This window comes from Apis cerana, linkage group LG1 (genome assembly GCF_029169275.1).
Source record: "Apis cerana isolate GH-2021 linkage group LG1, AcerK_1.0, whole genome shotgun sequence".
Taxonomy (NCBI): Eukaryota; Metazoa; Arthropoda; class Insecta; order Hymenoptera; family Apidae; genus Apis; species Apis cerana.
Genome location: NC_083852.1, coordinates 2,926,475 through 2,947,678, shown reverse-complemented (window position 1 = coordinate 2,947,678; position 21,204 = coordinate 2,926,475). Strand labels below are relative to the sequence as shown.

At 26.7% G+C, this 21,204-nt stretch overlaps 4 protein-coding genes and 1 long non-coding RNA gene across 15 annotated transcripts; 1 reads left to right on the top strand and 4 right to left on the bottom strand.

The window, feature by feature from the left end:
* Nucleotides 1-144: 144 nt before the first annotated feature.
* Nucleotides 145-5,080, bottom strand: LOC107994820 (cytoplasmic dynein 2 light intermediate chain 1). 9 transcript variants are annotated; one of them, XM_062085373.1, is made up of 9 exons: nt 4,939-5,080; nt 2,830-2,972; nt 2,545-2,621; nt 2,361-2,462; nt 1,481-1,807; nt 1,217-1,374; nt 860-1,103; nt 478-595; nt 145-351 (listed from the first exon to the last, which is right to left on the bottom strand). In XM_062085373.1, exons 1-8 carry the CDS (start codon nt 4,956-4,958, stop codon nt 524-526), a joined length of 1,143 nt encoding a protein of 380 aa, XP_061941357.1. In that variant the 5' UTR covers nt 4,959-5,080; the 3' UTR covers nt 145-351; nt 478-523. The 9 variants fall into 9 exon arrangements, with proteins under 9 accessions (XP_061941357.1, XP_061941364.1, XP_016907391.1 ...); XM_062085380.1 differs by having other exon boundaries at nt 478-574; XM_017051902.3 differs by lacking the exon at nt 2,830-2,972 and having other exon boundaries at nt 2,366-2,462.
* Nucleotides 4,509-9,327, bottom strand: LOC107994816 (vacuolar protein sorting-associated protein 54). The gene is made up of 13 exons (XM_017051872.3): nt 9,067-9,327; nt 8,426-8,804; nt 8,196-8,298; nt 7,957-8,120; nt 7,677-7,876; nt 7,401-7,586; nt 7,192-7,318; nt 6,831-7,085; nt 6,289-6,714; nt 5,911-6,191; nt 5,610-5,827; nt 5,326-5,539; nt 4,509-5,256 (listed from the first exon to the last, which is right to left on the bottom strand). Exons 1-13 carry the CDS (start codon nt 9,162-9,164, stop codon nt 4,995-4,997), a joined length of 2,913 nt encoding a protein of 970 aa, XP_016907361.2. The 5' UTR covers nt 9,165-9,327; the 3' UTR covers nt 4,509-4,994.
* Nucleotides 9,328-10,161: 834 nt separating this feature from the next.
* LOC107994689 (kelch-like protein 10) lies at nt 10,162-15,376 on the bottom strand. The gene is made up of 8 exons (XM_028665314.2): nt 15,150-15,376; nt 14,354-14,669; nt 13,330-13,782; nt 12,674-12,843; nt 12,312-12,481; nt 12,034-12,192; nt 11,702-11,906; nt 10,162-11,348 (listed from the first exon to the last, which is right to left on the bottom strand). The coding sequence occupies exons 1-8, from the start codon at nt 15,374-15,376 to the stop codon at nt 11,063-11,065; spliced, it is 1,986 nt and encodes a 661-aa protein (XP_028521115.1). The 3' UTR covers nt 10,162-11,062.
* LOC133667333 (uncharacterized) lies at nt 13,776-15,737 on the top strand. The gene is made up of 4 exons (XR_009832732.1): nt 13,776-14,328; nt 14,452-14,640; nt 14,921-14,988; nt 15,060-15,737. It is a non-coding gene; the product is annotated as an uncharacterized LOC133667333 (long non-coding RNA).
* Nucleotides 15,738-17,304: 1,567 nt separating this feature from the next.
* LOC107994900 (mitochondrial basic amino acids transporter-like) lies at nt 17,305-20,688 on the bottom strand. 3 transcript variants are annotated; one of them, XM_062085220.1, is made up of 5 exons: nt 20,401-20,664; nt 19,688-19,903; nt 18,963-19,090; nt 17,763-18,450; nt 17,305-17,677 (listed from the first exon to the last, which is right to left on the bottom strand). In XM_062085220.1, exons 2-5 carry the CDS (start codon nt 19,719-19,721, stop codon nt 17,652-17,654), a joined length of 876 nt encoding a protein of 291 aa, XP_061941204.1. In that variant the 5' UTR covers nt 19,722-19,903; nt 20,401-20,664; the 3' UTR covers nt 17,305-17,651. The 3 variants fall into 3 exon arrangements, with proteins under 3 accessions (XP_061941204.1, XP_016907519.1, XP_016907520.1); XM_017052030.3 differs by having other exon boundaries at nt 17,305-18,450; nt 20,401-20,688; XM_017052031.3 differs by lacking the exons at nt 19,688-19,903; nt 20,401-20,664 and having other exon boundaries at nt 17,305-18,446.
* Between the last annotated feature and the right edge of the window lie 516 nt (nt 20,689-21,204).

The window sequence follows — 21,204 nt, the reverse complement described above, 5'->3', positions numbered from 1 at the left end:
CATCGTATTTAAATGATTGATTTCAAGATAGATTATTCGTTTTATTTTGATGAATGCGAGTTTCAATGAAATAAATCCGTCTGAAAATGTAACATCAAGATAAAATTCGCAATATCCGCCACGTCTGACAACATTTGAATATAATAGTAAAAATTATTTTATTGTATTTGCTATACATATTTATAATATATCACTTCAAGTATAGTTATTCTAAGTTTAATCCATTTTGAATTATCTTATGTATTTTATCAATATTAATTTAAAAAATAAAATAATTTATAATATAGAATGAATTAATTTTGTATCTATGTATAAATTGTTATAATCTTATTCATTTTCAAATGGAAATATCTGAAATATAAATAAAATCAGGAATTGTTTGAAAGTTTCTTTGAATCTTGATAAAAATCTTGATAAGATCAAATATAACAAATGCATTTAAAATTTTTTTTTGCTTAAAAAATTTTTCTTACGTACAATATTAAATCCACGCAACGAACAATTATTATTTAGTAATTATTATCTATGATGGATCCGGAATAGGAATTTGAGGTATTCGACCTTCTAACATATCCTGAAGAAGAATATTTATTTCCTGTAAATAGATTGTTTCTTACTCTTTCATTTTGGATTAAAAAATCATTATATTATAATACGTATAGAAGACATATCTATTATAGTTTTTAATTTGAATAATATTTAATATTTATCTTAGAAATAAGAGAAAATAAAAATTAAATAAAAAAAATTTAATTGATAAATATTTGATATATATAAAAAATTATTAAAAAAATGAAAAAAAATAAAATCTTTAATTTTTTTCCTCGTAATATGCAAATTAAATTATTTAACGATGTACCTCTTCTCTCTGGGTTCGTAATCTGTCGATGATCGGTTCATTAAAGTTGGGATCGTTACTTGGATCCTCCAAGATAATTTCGTTGCTTCTTGACTCTTGTGGTATATGAGTAACATAAATCTGTTTGATGGTATCTAAGATAGCCGAAGGTCTGGTTTGAGGAAATTGCAAATCGATCGACGAGAAGGAGTCTGTACCGGCAGATATTGCTAATGGCTTTTCGAAATCAGTACACTTGATATCACTATAAGATTTATAATTTTCGAAATGAAAAAAAAAATATCAATTCCAATATTCAATATCAAATTTGAAGTATATTACTATTATATTAATTTAATTCATAACATAAAAACTTACGAAAATTGTGTACCAAATCCATAATAAGATAACAAATCTTTAGTTCTTCGTAATAAAGACTTATCTTTTGCAGAATGATAATAAAGACTTGCTCCTAAAATATGTGCTACAGCTCTTAAGGTTTTACCGATTAATTCTGTTTTATCCAAATCTAAATCCTATTTTAAATTTTTTTCATATAATTTTTATTATTAAAAAAATACAATAATGATAATATAATGCATAATATATTTTACATTGTCTAAGCAAGAATGCTTAAAATACCTTAAATTGATCATATTTTCCACCTATAAAACAAAGTCTCATTGGAAATGGATCAATTTCTCTCTCCACAATTTTTTTCCGTTCTTTAATACGCTGTTTTTTAAGTTCCTGAATTATTTTATCGTCATAACTCATTTTCATTGCATTACGCACTACTGAGAGAGCTTCTTCAAACGTGGTCCATAAAATCTCTGGTTGCGATAAATCCAGAATAACCAATATCGTAACATGATGAGGAGAATGAGTCAAAGACGAACCTGTCATTGCTGCTGATACTAACGAAGAAGTTAAATGTCCTATTTCCCAAACATGTACGATATTTTTTATCTACATCGATAACAAAAAATAAATAACTATTAAAGTCACACTATAAAATCGTAACATACGAATATGAACATTTACCTAATACTTTATATTTAATTTTTTTCTTTTTCATTAGTATTTTTGTAATCATTTTTCAAAATTATTAACATTATATTGTTATATCATATAAATTATAATATTTTTAATTAAAATAAAAAAATAAGAATAAAAGAATGAGAATGAAATAGAATGTAAAATTGAGTGATTAAAATTATTTTTAATGTAAAATCAAATTTATTTTATAGAAATCATGTCATTTAAATAAAATGTATGTATCAATATATTATTATTGATATATTATAGTGATTTTAATAAATAGAATGTTTTCAATTATTTATTATTATATATTTATATTTTTTCAATTGTAATACATGCTTTGCATAAAATAATGATGTTATTTTATTTATTTTTTGATGAATTAATATTATGTGAATATTATTTATTTTGATTATTAAAAATTTGCATATTATATTTATTTATTTTGTAAATGAGATTTTATGTATTCTAAAAAACTTACTAAACTTTTTCCAGCTTTACGCCCAAAAGAATAATCCATTGCGATAGTTGGTTTTGGTGCTTCGTCTTTTTCAAGAAATCGATGTACGATTGTAGTTTTACCCTAAGAATATATATTTCTTTCTCATAAATATAGATATATAATCTATATTAATATTATTTAATATTTTTAATATACTACATACGACTCTCTTGCTACCAACAATGATAATTGAGCGTTCGTGTGTTTCATTAGGATTAGTTTTACGTCGTTGCTCTTCTTCTAAACAAAAACGTAAAGCAATATCTCTAACATTTTCTTCGCTAAAACATAATCACGTAATATATGTTTTGATTTTTACAAATATAAGCAATTCAATAAGACAATAATTATTGTTAATATATAACTGTGTTTTACGATAGATATAAGTATTATTATAAGTTTGATAATAGAGGTAAAAGATAAAAATATAAGGTTAGCAAATACATACGAATTTTGATCTGCCATTTGTTTTTAATCCAAAATTTACATACAATTATTGTTGCTATAATAAATGCACAGTAGTTTATATTTATTTTGTATCTTCTTTTTTGGGTATAGGTTATGAAGATGTTTTGATATTCGTTGTTATAGCTACGCAGAAAGCTCAATTTATAAAAATTCGTATGTAAATTGTAAATAAGATTCAAAAATTTTAGTTCAAACTTATTATTTAATTATTATTTTTTAATATATCACATCAATATTGATTATTAAAATAAAAAATAAAAATAAAAATTAAGAAATAAATATATTCGTTTTATTAGAATAATTTTGATTTTTTTGTATGATTAATGTATTAAATAAAAATGTATAAATAAAAAATAATGTATAAATATAAAACATTATAAAATATTTTTTTATATGTTGCTGTTACTAATTTTTTATAATATTATTAATAAATTATCGATTATATGATGAAATAATAAATATTATATTTAAGTTTTTCTATTTTTTTGTATATACATATTCACAAAATATTAATTTCGTCAATGAAATTTACCAGATTATTTTTTATATTAGTTAATTGCAATTATACCTAATATCAATTTAAAATCTATATAGAGAAATTTTTTTGAATAAATTATTTATAAATTAAAATACAAATAATTAATGTTGCATTTTTATTTATATACAAGATGGACTAGACAAAGTTAAAATGCACCATATATACTTAAAGATTTATAATAAGTCAAAACTATAATAAATAAATATAATTTTAAATCAGTATGCCATAATTATATAATTACTAAATCATAATTGTATAATTTAATATTAATGGAATGTAATAGGAATAATTAATAATTTTATCTTGATTATGAGGATAAAATAAATATTTACAATATATTACAAAAATTGCAATTAAATTATGTAATTTTTTTAATTTTCTTTTAAATAATAATAAACACATGTAATGAAAAATTTAATACTATTGAACTAGATTATTTTTTTATCTTTTTTGAATTATTAATCAGTTTTTTGTAATAGTAGATTACAATATTGTACATATATGTATACATTTATATGCACAAAAGTATGAGAAATAGGGTATTTTAAAAACTTTGATAAAAACCCTCACATTAATATATTCTATTAAATAATAGTAAGATATGCTTACTATTAGGAAACTAGTTTAATAATCTGTCAATAAAAACAGATTAGTGCAAATAGTACACAATATATAAAAATGTTAAATATTTATTGTCAGAATTTATCTGACAATATTTTTCATTCAGTTAGTTTAAGCAATGAACACAACAATAAAAGCAGTCATATTGCATCTTTCATATCTTATGTTAGGTCTTCATACATTTTATTAACAAAATGTATATATTTTTAATTTCTTGTTATATATTATATATTCAAATATAATTTTCCAATTTTTAAAAAACATATAATTTTTAAAAATATAAATATAAATGCAAAAATAATCATAGAAAAATGAATAATTAACTTGGTTCTGCCATATATTCATTTATATATATATATATATATATATTAATGAATTGATTTGAATTATTTTATAAATAATAGTAACAAATATTTAATATGTTTACTATTGTATTCAATTGCAAATAAGTTTTATATATTTAATCTTAAAGGTATGGAAGAAAAAATAACTTTCTACTATTCATATAGATTTCTTTGTATAGTTATTCAGACCTATGTATGAAATTTTACATTTGAACACTATGGCGTACAAGATTTGGGAGACGTAAAATATGTGTAATTTAATATTAATAATTAAGTTAACTTGTAATTTGTATTAAAATACCAATAAACAATACAAGTAACATCATATTTCTATAAAGAAAATTGTTTACTATTTACACATATTTTCAAAATATCGAATATAGAGCATTTTATAAAAATGCTGTTAAGAAATTCCTTATATTAATATTACCAAACCATTGCATTCCATACAACCTTATAAATAAAATTATAAACATTAATATGTGGTTAATTTTAATACAAGCCACATCATTAAAAATTCATCAAAACATTAATAGTCATTAAGATGCAACGCATGTGAAGGAAGACTGTAATAAAGATTAGTCACCTTTTTCTACAATGTTTCATTGCTTCTATTATGCAATATATTACACGCTCTGCATGTTATCTGGTCCATATATCACTCATCCAATTATCATCTAATTCATTAGTTGGTAACACTTTTAATTTTCGTAATGCCTCAACATAAAATGTTAATTCAGATGTAACTACACCATGTTGTGGACCACCATTATTCACTATATTCATTTTGACTAATTGCTCTCTAAGTTTTTCTTTGAAAGATGTATTTACTGTACGATATAAAGTTTGTACTTCAACTTCTGGGAGAATTCCCGAAACTGCTTCATGTAGTTTCATTAAATAACTGCAATTAAGGATTTTAAATATTTAATGATTATAATAAATAAAAAAATTAAATTATATAATACTGTACCTAGAAATATTTCTAAATGATTTCGATGGTACTGGTGGTCTTGCAGTCCATTTCGATATTTGACCCCCCAATAGATTGTCAACAATAGTTAGAATTTTGCTTTCAATTTCTTTCACATGAGCACGAATATCTCTTTCAACACTATCCAATAAAGCAACGCCACCACTTATATTAGATCCGCCAAGTCCACGATTAGAATTTTGTTCCGCAAATGCTATAATTAAGTTTTATCATTAATGTTATAATTATAATATAAGTTAAATAAATAAAATAATTAAATTTACCTTGAAAATGTGATTTAACAAAAGGCATAAACCATAAAATTAATTTTAAACTTCGTGCCGCTAATACAAGTATTGTACTAGTAATTGTTTTTAAACCAGCAACTTGCATAGCGCCGGCTCCAAGAACAAGTTGACAACAACGTGAATTATAATGTCGCAGTAATTCGGCTAAATGTCTTCCAATTGTTCCTGATAAAGCAATTAATTCACTGCCAGTTCTAGAAATAAAATTTTATTGAGCGTTTATTGAAATATTTATAAAATTAAAATATTCATATACATTTAATATTTCAAAAATTACCTGCAATACTCATGAATCATTTGTGTAAGCATTAAAGCTGTTCCAACAACGGCATATTTTTCATTTCCCACCATAATAAAATTTTGAACACTACTTCTTTTAACTTTATCATCAATTTTAAATAAATTTGGTGGAAAAACTTTATTTTCATATATATATGTTACTAATGACTGAAATTCCGGTGGTACATCAGCTTGTTTCCATCTCTCAGATTCCAATAAAAGAGTAAGCTTTGTTTTGAGTTCAGTATGAAATCTTTGAATAAATTTACTAGCTTGTGCCTATATTATTATAAAGTATAAAATATATTTATATATAAATATATTGTTTATAAATACAAAATTTTTTCAATTAAATAGATTTAAGAATAACGAGTACCTTAAATGCAGAACGTAATCCAGTACATTGTTTACCACAGAGTTTTTCACATGTTTCTGTGAATTTTTCAACTAAATTTGCTAATTGACATACTTGAGCTGTCGTTGCCCTTTTACTCAGCCAAGATGATTTATCATTCCAATTTTGACATTCTTTTTCTTCTTGTTTGTTATTTGAATTTTCATTGTTAAATTTTTCTTTTTCATTTTGTAATTTATCTTTATCATTTGTACCTGCAGAAAGCAGATTTCCCATTCGCTCATGACAATAATCACAAACAGAAGTTATCATATCATTGAGTTTAAGTGTTACTCGCGAATGTTCTGCTTGAGTTAATAAACGATCAGGTATCGTATCATCGAATGATCCATCACACATTCGGCCAGCTGCAAGATCTACTGTATCTCGCATTACATCATGTACAGCCTAAAAATACATGTCAAACTTATTATATTTAAAAAATTAATTTTAATTATAATTTATAGAAAATAATAATTTTATATTTTTATAATACATAATTATAATATAATATAATATAATACCTTAACTCGCATTAGAAGAAATGTTAAAGATTGTATAGCATTATGAAGTAAAGTTAATCTTTCCGCAAGAGAAAGCCCACCAACTTCTAAAGCTGCAGCTTGTTGATCACTACAACAATCACTTTCTGCTAAAGCTTCTATAACTCTTTGCTTTGTTACAGCTCGGACTGTTGTCACAGCTTCTTCTTTGTAAGTATCCACAAATTGAAAATGTTTTTGCCGCAGAAGACCAGAAATGATGGAAATAAGTTTATCCTGTTCGTTGAGGATGTACAAATGATCTCACTGGGAAGAGATGCACGACGGTTTGTTTGCTACGAACTAAGTATACAAAATTTTTAAAAATTTTACATATACTTACACCATCCAAAACTGTATTTTCTCCTCCTAATGGTCTATTTAAATCCGCGGTTGCATATCTTTGAAATTCGGTAGATAACATTTTATCAACAAGTTTTTCCATTTCTGTTAATTGAGAACTTAAATGCCTAAGAAAAAAAAATTAAATATATTTAATTTTTATTTATATAGATTTTATCTAATTTTACCCTTTATTTATATAAATAATACCTAAAACTATGTATTCCATTCAATTCCTGTAAAAGTATTTCTTGAGTTGTAGCAATAAGATCTAATGCTGCAACATAATCTGGTGTAGATAACAACAATTGTATCATTGGTTGACTTTGGTGTACTGTAGCCATAAGTTTTAGTTTTTCTTGAACTAACAATCGATTGGATCTTGCTCGTTCCAACCTGAAAATATATTTATTATGGAAAAAATATATATTCAAATTAATATATATATAATATTTGAAAAAAATATAAAATAATTTTATAATTTACCTTAAAATTTCTAAAGAATCATTGACTAGATACTTATCAACTTGATGTATATTTTTTCTAAGGGCTTTTAAAACTGTAATAGTTTGAGTAAGTTGCTCCATTAAGGCATCATGAGAAGTCATAGCATGAAAAAATGCTTGAGACTTAGAAGCAACTTGTTCTGCTATTCTAACTTCCACAATATCTAAATAATGACTTAGCTATTACAAGTAAAAATTAAATTTATTTATCTTAACAATTGAACTTTATGAAAATATTAATAATATTAGTGGAATATTACCTTTTCTTGCATTTGCTTTACATTTATAACAATATTAGAATCTTCATTTAATAATCCACTTTTTGTAAATGGAAATACAGCATAAAAATTATCTTTTTGAGAAAGATCTAAATTAGGTGTTAAAAAAATTTTTGGAATATTGGATAAATCAAATTGCATTCGATCTGTAAAATTTTAATTTAAGAATTTTATATATAGTAATATCATTTTATCAATAATATAGACAATATTATTTTTACCTAATGGTTTAACCTTTCTTAAATTTGGAAAATTTTGTAACAATTCATTAGGTGTAATTGGTCTATTGGCATTTAAATTCATACGAGAATGTTTTCGATATCTCTGTAAATAAAAGTTTTATTTTAAAATCAATTTTTTTTATTATATGTATATATATATATATATTATTTACTTATTATTATTATTTATTATTTTTATTATTATTATTATTATATATTATTAACATTACCCTTGCAATTTTCTTTAAATATGATTCAAAATGTTGCATTGTTATCTCAGGAAGATAAGGACTTTTAGGTATATCAACTTTTTCTACAAATCCATCTCCCCAAGTACGAGTTAAAAAATTACTTTGTTTTCCTTTGAAAGGATCATTTAAAACAGCTGGTAAATTCTGTGCTGCAGAATATACAGTCCATGAGGAAGAGGGCTCTGATAATTGACCATTACTTTTACGTTGTTGTTGCATTATTGCGTGTTTAGTGGCATGTGCTACATAATCTTTATCAGAAACACCTTCCACAGGAAGACTAGTGCATACTCCATTATAACCATAAAGGCACACAAATGAACCTCCTTCTCTAGAACAATGCAGATCTCTTAAATGTCTGAAATAAAATTACATATATTATTTATTATATTATTTATTAATGACGCTTTTCATTATAATATATTTTCTAATAATAATTTAATTTCCAAAAAATATTCGTTTATAATTAATTTATTATATTCAATAATCATACTATTAAAATATAAACGAATTTTGTATAAAATATATTGAAGATTAAAAATGATCTATACAAACTAGTAAAAAATTATTTAAGATATTTTTACAACTTTTTTTTATTGCAAATAGATAGATGGACTCACCTTATAAAATCTTCTATTTGCTTGAACGAAAGGTTAGCGCAATATTCACATATTAAAACTGTAGATAATGATTCCAATCCTTTCACGATTTTCGCCATTTTCTATTTATAATTTTATTTCACCATTCTGTCACTGTTTTGTATAATTTACAAAACATTAAATTTATTGCCAACAATAATTATACATTTGACGGCTACTTCGCGATTATACTTATCCGTTATCAGTCAGTGTCCAACTTATTCTCACCTTTTAACAAATATACGTATTACAATTCATGTTGACCAATAAAAGAATAAAAATTCCTAGATATACTTTTAATTATTCTAGTTTATTTAGTTTGAAATATATTTAATAAATATATTCAACTCAAATATTATATTTAGATAGGCTTTATAAAATTTCTCGTTATAATAATAAATAAAATCATTACATAAATCATAGAAGCATTATGTATATATATATAAGAATTTACAGATAAAGTACAAGAATATACAAGATAAATGTATCATTTAATGACATATGTTTAAAATTAAGTTTGAAAATTTATAAATTATAAAACATAATAATAAAAATAAAAAGACTAGAAGTTAAAATAATATAGAAAAATCTATAATTATTATATATATTAAAATAATATGAGTTGATGTCATGCTTCATATGTGGTTAAACGCTAAGGATAAGACAAATGTGAAAAAAGGTAAAAAGAACAATAATGGAAGAAGAATAGATATAAGATAAAAATTGAGGTATTAGCGCCATCTTCTGAATGTCAAAAATATATATCTTTTTAAAAGCAAAAATATTCAAGAGATGGCACTGATAATCAATTCTTATCCTATCTCTATCTTTCTTTTGTTTATTCTCTTTGTTTATATTGTGTTTCATTTGCGGCATACTGAAAATGGTGCTAATTTCGAAATTTTTACTCTATTTTTCCTTCTCTTATTATTTGCTCTCTTTATCTATATTTTTTTTATTGAGATTATAGATTAATTTCGTTTTGATGGTTATACTGCTTAAATGTATTGAAGTTATTCGCATTTATATATAATTAGATATTATATTGAGACATATTGATAGAAAACCAAAACTATGTAATTTACCAATACTTTTTTTATTGATTGTTGTAAAGTTCCATTTCAGCAGTTTTTGTCAACATTAGTGTCAATAATATGTTTATGTCAAAAATCGTTCTTTCATTCTCTTCTTTATTATAATCGGCTCTCAAAATTCAGTTATATGTATAAAATCTTCCAATAAACTTCGTACAAAATTGTATCACAAAAACAGCCAATAGAAACATGTTTTGTATAAAAATAAAACGTGTCCCGATTAATAAAATTCCGGAAAACACGAATCCGAAAATATCATCCTGTTTCAACAAATCACATTCTTATTCCAGTATAATGATCCTAAAATTTCGTTTCAAAAATCATCCTCCATTATTGTTGAGAACAGGATATTTAACTCTGCATGAATCTCTATCGTCATTACATTTTCTTATCTCTGACGATTTATTTTATGATTCGAAACTTGAAAATAAACTACGGTTATATTGAAAGAAAAATATTTTACAATAAAAAAAATTATTTATGAACTAATAACGAAAAAAATTTCTAATTTTCCACTTCCTAATTTTATAAATCTATTATAAAATAAAATTTACAAATAATTTAGAATTATACTTTTGACTTTTACTATTACTTATTCTTTATCATTGTTTTCAAAAAGTATTATAAATTTTATAAATTTAGAGATAATCTTACTATCACTTGTTGAATTATTGTTACATCTTAAGCAATCGTTAATGAATCGAAAATATAAGACACATGAAAATATACTTGCCATTAATTTTTTTCGCTATTTTCTTTCAACATAACCGTAGGACAATTAATATCTTTGAACATTCATCGTTCTATTGCTTCTAATTACCGTCCGTCCGTCTGACTCTAAAACCTATAGTCTCGACATAATATTTTCAAAATACATATTTTTTTCAATTTTGTCGATTCTCATTATTAGTGTTCATATTCTGAGGCATCTGAGGTGGTGATGGTATAGGTAATTCGTTGCTTAATTGCGAATTTTCACTATTTTGTTGCATTTGATCTTGTTGAGGTTGATGTTGACTGCGGTGCACCTCCAGTGCTAACAGTTTCTGCCGCTTTTCCTCCATGAGACGTTCGCGGTGCTTGTGAATATAATCATTTACATTTGGCAAACCCATGATTACACACGCTGAAAGCGCGGAACGATACACGTTCATATCCGTTGCTTCGTACCTGTAGAAAGCGTAAAATTGAAGAGATTTGGATATATGCAAAATAGAACGCAAAAATCAAAATTGCATAATTTTCTAATAATAAAAAAAAAAATTTGTTTTTGATTTTTCAAATGATGTATATAAAAGATAGTTATTCTAAAATTAATTTTTGAGATACATCAAAGACTTCAATTCTTTCTTTTTATATTTTAAATTTATATAGATATAATTTAATAACTCAAATATTATTATTAAAACTAAAAATTTTATTTGTTAGTAAAAATTTATATGATATATAATAAATAAAAAAATTACTATTATTTCATTTGTAAATATATATAAAATAAAATTAGAAGAATTTAAAAAATTTACCATTCATTCGTTTTCTCATCGTAACATTCGACGTGATATATCGTGGTAACACCGTTGAATCCACCAATGGCGAAAATCATGTCATCGATCACCTCGATTGCGAAATTGCTGCGTGAATTGTACATATCCGGGATCGGTGTCCAAACATCCGTTGCAGGGTTGTATTTTTCACCACTACACATTCTTGATATACCATTGAAGCCTCCTTCATAAAATAAAAATTATTTTATATAAAATAAAAATTATTTTAGGATGAAATTATATAAAATAATTATAAGATTTCTAATTTTAAAATATATTAGTTAAATAATAGTTAATTTTTGAATAATTACCAATAACATATACGTGATTATGATAAGCTATACAGGATACTCCACTTCTACGTGATCTCATTGGAGCTATAATAGTCCATTGATTAGTTTCTGGATCGTAAACCTCTGCTGAATTTAAACATTCATGTCCATTGAATCCACCCGTGATATAAATTTTATCTACGTTATAAAAAAATATTATAATTATAATTTCTGCAAAACATTAAGCAAGAATTGAATAAAAGAAAATTCATAATATATAATTCATAATATAACAAAATATATTTTATCAGAATTACCATTCAAAGTAGTCGCACTGGCGTCAGATCTTTGACAATTCATGGGTGCTATCAAAGACCACTGGTTCGTCTTGTAATTATAACGTTCCGCAGTATTTTGCCGATAATATCCGTCATATCCTCCCATTGCATAAATCAAATCGTTGAGTACGGCAACGCTAACATAACACCTACAATTTCAAAAATGAAAAAATATTTATCGTGTGCAAATAGTATCGAAATGTATTAATAACTTGAATTTTGAAAACAAACATTTTGAAAACATTTGATGTTTTATAGAATATTAACAAATTGTAAAAAAATTTATTAAATTTAATGTTTACGATAAATATTATGATAGGCATTATCTCTATTTTTTTAACCTTCTGGCGTTCATTGGAGCAACTTCTCTCCACACTTTAGTAACAGCATTGAAGCAACGACAACTATTAAAATAATCAGCACCGTCGAAGCCACCGATCACATAAATGTTAAAACCGACCACCGCAGTTCCGTGATACGCGCGAGGTCCGATCGGATCTACTTCTTCCACCTTTGATTTTCAATCATTTATATTAATATATAGATCTTTTCGATTAATAACATTAATTTCTTTTTTTGAAATTTTCAATGAAATATAATACATCAATAACAATCTAATCTATTTAAATAAATGATAATTATTCAGAATAGAGATTACCTGATCAATTTTAAGGTTATATTATTAAAATTATTCCAAAATATATGCAAAAACATATTAGGATATATATTAGGATTATGTTTGGTTTAAATTTAAATAGATTAAATAGATTTAAGTTAAATTTAGGTTTAAAATAAGTTTAAGGTTAGACTAAATATTTATAAGACAAACAATTGTTCAGCATCAAGATTTTAGGTATCAAAGGTAATCAAAGGTATCGAAAAGAAATCGAGAAGAAATTAAGACAGTTTCAAACAATTATTTTCAAAATTGCTTAAAAAAAGAAAAATTTAACAGATAAATTATATTAATATTAATATCATTCTATTTAATACTCACCTTGACCCATCGATCCGCCCTGGTGTCGTAGGTCTCTATGAAATTTGTAGGACTTCTGCCACTCCATCCACCTATAGCGAACAGTATTTCATGGGGTACCCTCGGACGTGCTATTTTCGGCGTCGGTACCTCTCCGTCTTTTTGCGTGATAATTTCCAAATCGTACAAGAATTTCAAAGTTTCGATTATGATCGGTCGGCAAGCCTCGTTCCCGGTAACATACGGATGATCCTTCACATTCTCAAGAAAGAACTGCGTGTCCAATAAGCCAAGTCTAATATTTTTCATCAGATCTACGATATAATCCTTCCGCGATTGAGGATCGTAATCAATCCATTTCAACACCAGATCCCAAACGGTGTCTTCACTTTTCACATTCAACTCGTCGGCTCCGATTAAAGTTGTTAGCTCTTCAATCGGCAAATCGAGGATTTCCTCGCTCCGTTGAGCTACCTATATCAGTTGTACCAATGTATTTTGTATTATAATTATTCTGTGATTATTTTTTATCAGAAAAGTTTTAACAGAAAAAAAGTTATTTGATTTCGAAGAATGTATAATTTCATGTCGATAATTCTTTTATATAGATAATATAGAAGATACCATGACTGTCACAAAAGTTAATTGTTTAATTCACCTTCGTCGAATTACGAAAAATGACAGCAATATGAATAGAATTATATTATATATTTAATTATATTATTTTTTACTATTTTAGAGATGTCACGTGATGAGGCTTCTAAACCAATATGTCGCATCGTGTCACGTGATGTGTTTTGCTCAATCTAGCAGTGGGGATATTGTGACGTCACATATTTTTTTCCCGAGGAAATTCACAGAGGAATTGAGTTACTTTTAGTATATCAAAATCAGATAAATTCTGTATAATATCGTCTATGTATTTAACATTTTTATAAAGAAATGCAATGGACATATCGTACGATCTAATTTAATCTTTAAAAAGTAATAGTGTTATTAAAAGATGTTAAAAAGTAAAAAGTAAATGTCGAGAAAATATAATAACCTGCACAAAATGTCTCATGACATAGCGATACGCGCTATTTTCCAATCCTTTACAAAAGTGTTCCCGGGCGAATCTCATGATACTGATACAATTTTCAGGCGCCAGATTCTGTTTCAAATATTCGCAGCAGAAATCGAGAACACCTAGGATATTCAAATAATCGGCAGTGACCAGCAATTGGCACACGTTCTCATTGTTCACATTGATCGATCTCAAGTAAGCGTATTCGAGAAGCAGATTCATCATGTTGCTGCTGACACCGGGCAAGAGTACATCCGTTTTCTCACGTGAGTGTAGTGTGGTTGTGAATAGAGTTCTATAAATGATTGATATTTGAGTTGTAAAAAATAATAACAAAAATAATAGATTACAAGAAGAATGTGTCATGAAAATGCAATCATATTATTGTTCGATAATTAAACTTTTAGTTGAAACTAAAATTTCTTTAATCTTTTATAATTGAAGAATAGTAAAAAACAAAAAACAAAAAAAAGTAAATAAATTTTTCATATACAAATTCTCAATTATTAATCTTTAAAATCTATTAAAAATGAAATTTTATTCCAGATTTTATTTTATATAAAATATTTTAAAGAATATAAGGATATAAAAGATAAAAGGATATAAAATATAAAGTAAGTAAAAAAAATATATATAAATTTTATATTTTTTATATTTTATAATTTTATATTTTTCACATTTCCAGACTTTTGTTTAAGTGTTTAATAAAGAGTTAAAGTTATTATAAAAAGAAAATGTCATTTAAAGCATAGATTGAACTCATACTAGACAAGACCTAAAATATGGACTGCAAGCTGATAAAATGGCCCGGTGAATCGGAAATACGCCTCCATCCTCGAGTCTCAAGACGGCGTCGCAAAGAAGATTGTTCTGTCGAAAATCATAAAGCGATTGCATAGCTTGTGTGCTCATACATCGGCCACCACTTTCGGCAATCAATCGTTGAGTGTTCGTTTCGCATAGATCGATATCCCTGCTGTTTTCGTTTGAGTCTACATCCATATCAAATTTTCTCCAAATTCGGGTACGAATCTTGTCGAGGATCCGCGACGACAAAGGTGGGGATATACGTTGCCCGATTCCGTTTATACGATGCTTGAAAATTTTCTAAACACATCTTTTATTTTAACAATTAACAGTTTCCATCGTTTAGTTGTCATTATTCCATTGAATATTATAATTAATTCCAACGAATTATTTCAAATAATATAATTTTAAGAATGGCGATCATTTTTGAGAATTTGACTAAATTGTATTAATTTTATAACTTATAATTTTTATATATTTATATATATTTATATATTTTTATAACTTATAAAAAAAAATAAAAAGAAGGTAATCCTAATAAGAAAAAAATATAAAATATTATTTTTTAATTTCATAATTTTTACGTAAGTAATTAGTAATTACTAACTATTAATTACTAACTAATTATTACCATTAACATGTAATACAGAAATTACCTAACAAAATAGTTAATTCTTTCTTTTTTGAAAAAAGTTATTTTTTCATCGTTTTCATTATTGATATTATCGAATATTATTTGTATATTAATCCTGATTAATTAATAAGTCACAATCATACCTGTGGAACAAAGAATACTTGCGACTTTGTTAATTTTCAAATCGTCCAAGAGGTTAGAGTTTCCCGCGCTTGTCAATGCTTTTGATCAATTGGACGCCGTAATTTTTACGAAATTTTTATCTTGACGATATTACGTACCCCGAATATTATTGATACCACACGACGAGTCGAGTATGATACGCACGATCGATGTGGGGGAAGGTGGTTTGATTGATACTTATACGCGTTTCAATTTCGTATGTGTCAAAAATGATTATGACACGTGGACGGACGGACTTGAAGACCGGAAATTGTACGATGGAGATTTAAAAAGAAGGAAAACGATGCGGAGTGGAGAGGAGTAGATGGGTGGCAGTCAGATACAAACTATTTTGTGTGATTTTAAAAGAGAGTAAATGTCGCCTCTGGCTGTGACATAGGTCTTACATGTCCGCCGTTCAGTCTAGGACTGTCTTCTGACAAATGAGCACTTCGATAGCAAGATTCATGACAGTTTTTATTGTGACGAGGGTTGGAATTGTGAATTGGCTTTTATACAATCGATCGAATATTATATTGTTAAGCAAAAACGAGAGAATAATTTTATGATTATTAAAAATTAAATTTAAATGAGTGGATAATATTAGAAATTTTAATCATACGTTGATTATTTAATTAAAAATATTCTGAGTTACATATTGAGATATATATAAGCGTGAAAAAATTAATTCGTAATTATTAATTGTTTAAATGATTATACGTCTATCATGAGCAGTTATACAAGACAACAAATTATTATTATTGATAAAATTTCTTATACAACAGTAAAATTTTTAAAATTATAATATAAAAATTATAAAAAATATTTTATAACCTATAATTCGTAAGTTACCATTAATTGGTGAATTATTGTACTAAAACTTCTGAGTTATTTGATTGTAAGACAATTTGGAAATAAATTGAATAAAACTCATTATGTAATATATAATTAACTAAATTTTATTCATCTACAATGTAATAATTCACAGATTATCAATCTTCTATAAAATTCTACAAATCTTATATTCGTCAATACTTTTTTGACGATAAAAATATAAAAGTTAAATATATCATAAAAATATTATATAAATATATTAAAAAGATATATTAAAATTAAATTCTTATATAACATTTCGATCCAGTAGAGTCCATAAATAGTTTCAGCAAGTAACATTAATAGAAAAGATGACAATCATGGAACCATCATAATCTCCTGTAATAAAACACTATATAAATCTTATATCAAGTCACTTTCAATCCAATCGCATATCACTGTTCGATCCTTTAAAAACTAACAATGTACTACTACAATTCTGTTTTCCTTCTCCTTTCTTTCTTTTTGAAAGAACTATTTTTCGAGAAATATACAAATTTCAAAATTCCTTACAAGAGCCATCAAAAACCTGTTTTACCACGCTCTTCTCGACAACTCGATTACATATCGATAAGATAAGCATATCGATTAGCATATAGATATATCAAGTCGAGTATATAACTTTAAACTTTTAACTTTTTCTCTTCTCGTCGTACTTCTCCGGACATCTTTCTTTGGACATCTTCAGGTTTTCATTTTCCTCCTCTCTATTACCTCTATCCCCCCATTCCCCGCTCTTACCACCCTCCTTCATTCGCCTGTTGTGCACGCCCCACTCGAGCTTCGGTTCGTTCATCGATGTCAACGACAACGTGGAATACGGTAACCTATGAATAACCATACTTCGGGATGCGCTCGTTAGGAAATTGTTCCATTTTTCCAAAAGTATTTCGCACGGTTCTGAAATCTCACCCATAGACTCTGTGGTTTTCGACTTCTTCTTCTCATCTTCGCCAAACAATTTGAACGTCCAGTTGACCACAGTAAACGTGACAGCATTCATAGGAAACGCACGTAACACTGTCGAGCTGATACCTTTGTACAAAAACGAATAACCTTCCTTCCTTATGGATTGTCTCAAGCAGTCGTACATTCCTGCATAACGATTTCCGTCAGCTTGTATTCGCGACTTGATCACGTCAATGGGATAAGTTGTAACCCAAGAACAGGTGCCAGATAATCCTCCAGCCAACAGGATATAAAATGTCGGAACAGGTTTGTTATCGAGGTTTCTCATTAGAGTTTCATATGTGAGAAAATATAGGCCAAAGCTTGGAATCTCTCTCATAAATGTACAACCAAGTCCCTTGAACAGACCACGGAATCCCTCGTGTCTGTACGTGTATATGAAAAACTGCAACGGTCCTCTAAAAGGTCGACCAGTCGAAGAACTAAGCTGCATACGAGTTTTCGCTAACTCGATGAGACTGCAGATGGGGCTTTGAGCAAAGCCAGCTATGGCACCGGAGATAAAACAGGATGTTAGAGAGTTTGGGTCCGGTATGTGTCTCTGGGTTTCACCGTACACACCGAAGATCACGGCGTTTATCAATGACACGCCGATTATTGGGGATGACATGCCCTTGTAGAGACCTGCTATCTGAGACAATTAAACGTATTAATTGAAATTTGATTTTAACTGTAACTAATCAGTATTTAGCGATGAAAGAGAAATATTTTTGAGGTTAATGAAATTTTTGATTTGTAAATGTGTGTTGTGGTATTTGTGAGTGAGTAGTATTTATCGTGATAGAAGAGAAATAATTTGAAATTAATAAGATTTTTGATTGGATAGGATTTTTAATAAAAAAGAAATAAATTTTATATATAGAAAAGTGACGATTAGGTCTTTTGCATTCATGAATAAAATATTTTTTCGAATTACTAATTCAGATCGTGAAAAAATATATTGGAAAAAAGAAAGAATTCTTTTATATTTCTGCACTTCTTCTTCTCCTTTCATTTGATAATCAAAACTAATTATAAAATCAATTATAATTTTAAACGATTTTTGAAGTTAATAATGATTGTGATCAACAACTTTTGCTTCTCTTCAAATCGTTAACATGCATCTGTGATTATTAATTTCCTTGATTTTTATTTATCAAATACCGATTCAGTCGCGAGTATCTTTCGCAAGCAATCCCAATTGCCTTTGTACTTCGGGTTCCGTTGGTCTTGCGTTTGCAAGTGAACTTTGATGGTATCGAAAGGATATCCCACCAAAGTACCAGCGCATCCTGAAAAAATTACCCGAATGTTGTATTGTTTATATTGTTGTACGTACGAAGATTTTATATATTTCGCAAAGATAAACAACAATATTTTTCGCATCAATTACAGAAGAAAGAAAAATTAAAAATAAATGTATTCCATTTTGATTCGTATTTTCAATCATCGGTGTTATCTGTTGATAAAAGTTTCACGGAAACAAAGCAATATATTTCTCTCTATTCAGATAATATTCGATCCAATCCAAATAGAAAGTTGTTAATCAATTATGGTCACTTTCTTTGCGATAAATACATTATCATTGATTGGAGAAAATATACACGCGAATAAGTATAAATTTTTTCATTTTTTCGAGAAGAAAATAAATCTTTTAACATTTTATCTTTTAATAATATTATGATAGATGGATGCAATAGAAAAAATCGAAGAAAGAATAGATCGAATTTAATTTTCAAAATGGCATCTTTTTTTCTACTTGAATTCCATGTCTCGATATCTTCTGTCGATAGTATTAAAAAATTATGAACTTTGTAGCAAGGTCTTCAATATAATATACATAATGTATATAATTATCTTATCTTTTACGAAACCAATATAAATTATACCTCCAAGGCATCCAGCGAAAAAGTCGAGGGCCATCTTCGTTTTATTCCTACCCGTTTCTTCCACCCGTAAGGTGACCGTGAATCTTGCACGTTATTACTTTCGTAGAATCTTTCTGTAGCGTTTGTCAATGATGCAACGACGTGAGTCGCAAATCGATTTGTTTTTAAGATAGGACAATCCATGAAAGATCGACCACGGTTCTGTCGTATTCGTGCCTAGAAAGAAAATTTTAATTCGAAAATATTTATAATTTTATAATTTAAAAAGTAAGCTCAAGAAAATGAAAAGTATTAATTTCAATGGAAAATAATTTATAATTATTTTGATAACATTGAATCTTTTCAATAAAACGTGAAACAATTTTCTTGGAATTTTAGCGATATTCTAATTTAACATTGAGTCTTGTTAAGATAAAAGATACGAATGTAAGATAATTTTTTAATATTACGTCTTCTAAGAAAAATGAAAGATAATACTCTTAGAGATGTAGTAATATTTGGCGTTAAATCACTTTAAGATGATAAAAGACATTAATTTTCATAGCAATTAGAAATAGAATAATAAAAATAAATTTTAATAAAGAAGTTTGATTTGATAAAATTTAAAAAAGAAAAAAAATACGAAATTAATAAAGTAATAATAATAATACTAATAAAAAATAATTTTTAGAAAACCAAAGAGAAAAATATTCATCGATGAAAGTGGTACTTACCGAATAGTAATAGTAAGGCATCGCTACATCTCCAGAAATCCTATCGAATATACGTTCTAATCCTCTTTTATCTGTTTATTTCCCTCGAATATTTCAATCTTCTCAATTTACTCGCCCCAATTCAATATTATCCTCGAAAAATAAGTTTCTCCCATGCTACTCAACTCGAACACAATTTTCCACTAACCACGCTCCACGAGTTTCTTTCTCTTCTTGGTGCAAAGATCATTCATGAATTATCGCCACTTTATTGCGGTACTGATACAAGCATCTTCGTATTATATTGCAGCAATGTTAACCTATCGCAAAGAAGCGACTTGAGGGTCAAACATTGATAATAGGGCGGCCTTTTACGATGCCCGATCAAAAATTATTCGAATGTTCATTCTTGTTTATATTTTGTAAATATTTGCTCGATTACATTGATTTGATTATTAATTTTATTACGAACTGAGAAATGAGACGAAGTTAAAAGCAGTTGGAAAAACTTTATTTTCTGCTTTTCACTTCGTTCTTTCAAGATTTTATTTCTTTTTTTTTTTGTATTTTGCGACAATAATCGATTAACGATTTTCTTAAATAAATTAAATTAATTTATAAACGCGTATTTTGACTCGTATGATGTAATTAATTAATTTTGCAGGTTAAAAATTGTCAACTTTTTCAATGACACAAAGTTTGTTATATTGAAATAAATATAAAGATCGTGTTTGATCGTTTTGTTGCTAAGGAATTGTGATTTGATTAGATGTAATCGATATTTGAATTGATAAGAGGGGAAAAAATTGTGGAATGGTTGACGAT

Coding starts and splice junctions, on each gene's coding strand:
- LOC107994689 (XM_028665314.2), bottom strand. CDS start 15,376: ATGGATGTAGACTCAAACGAAAACAGCAGGGATATCGATCTATGCGAA. Junction 13,783..14,353: donor TCATGAGACATTTTGTGCAG/GTTATTATATTT, acceptor CAACTGATATAG/GTAGCTCAACGGAGCGAGGA. Junction 12,844..13,329: donor GGGCGGATCGATGGGTCAAG/GTGAGTATTAAA, acceptor TGAAAATCAAAG/GTGGAAGAAGTAGATCCGAT.
- LOC107994820 (XM_062085373.1), bottom strand. CDS start 4,958: ATGAAACATTGTAGAAAAAG. Junction 2,622..2,829: donor CAAATGGCAGATCAAAATTC/GTATGTATTTGC, acceptor GTTTTTGTTTAG/AAGAAGAGCAACGACGTAAA. Junction 2,463..2,544: donor TTGTTGGTAGCAAGAGAGTC/GTATGTAGTATA, acceptor ATATATTCTTAG/GGTAAAACTACAATCGTACA.
- LOC107994900 (XM_017052030.3), bottom strand. CDS start 19,721: ATGGCCCTCGACTTTTTCGCTGGATGCCTTGGAG. Junction 19,091..19,687: donor TTTCGCTGGATGCCTTGGAG/GTATAATTTATA, acceptor TAATTTTTTCAG/GATGCGCTGGTACTTTGGTG. Junction 18,451..18,962: donor AGATACTCGCGACTGAATCG/GTATTTGATAAA, acceptor TAATTGTCTCAG/ATAGCAGGTCTCTACAAGGG.
- LOC107994816 (XM_017051872.3), bottom strand. CDS start 9,164: ATGGCGAAAATCGTGAAAGGATTGGAATCATTATCTACAGTTTTAATA. Junction 6,192..6,288: donor GATTACGTTCTGCATTTAAG/GTACTCGTTATT, acceptor ATAATAATATAG/GCACAAGCTAGTAAATTTAT. Junction 5,257..5,325: donor TCATTTAGAAATATTTCTAG/GTACAGTATTAT, acceptor CCTTAATTGCAG/TTATTTAATGAAACTACATG.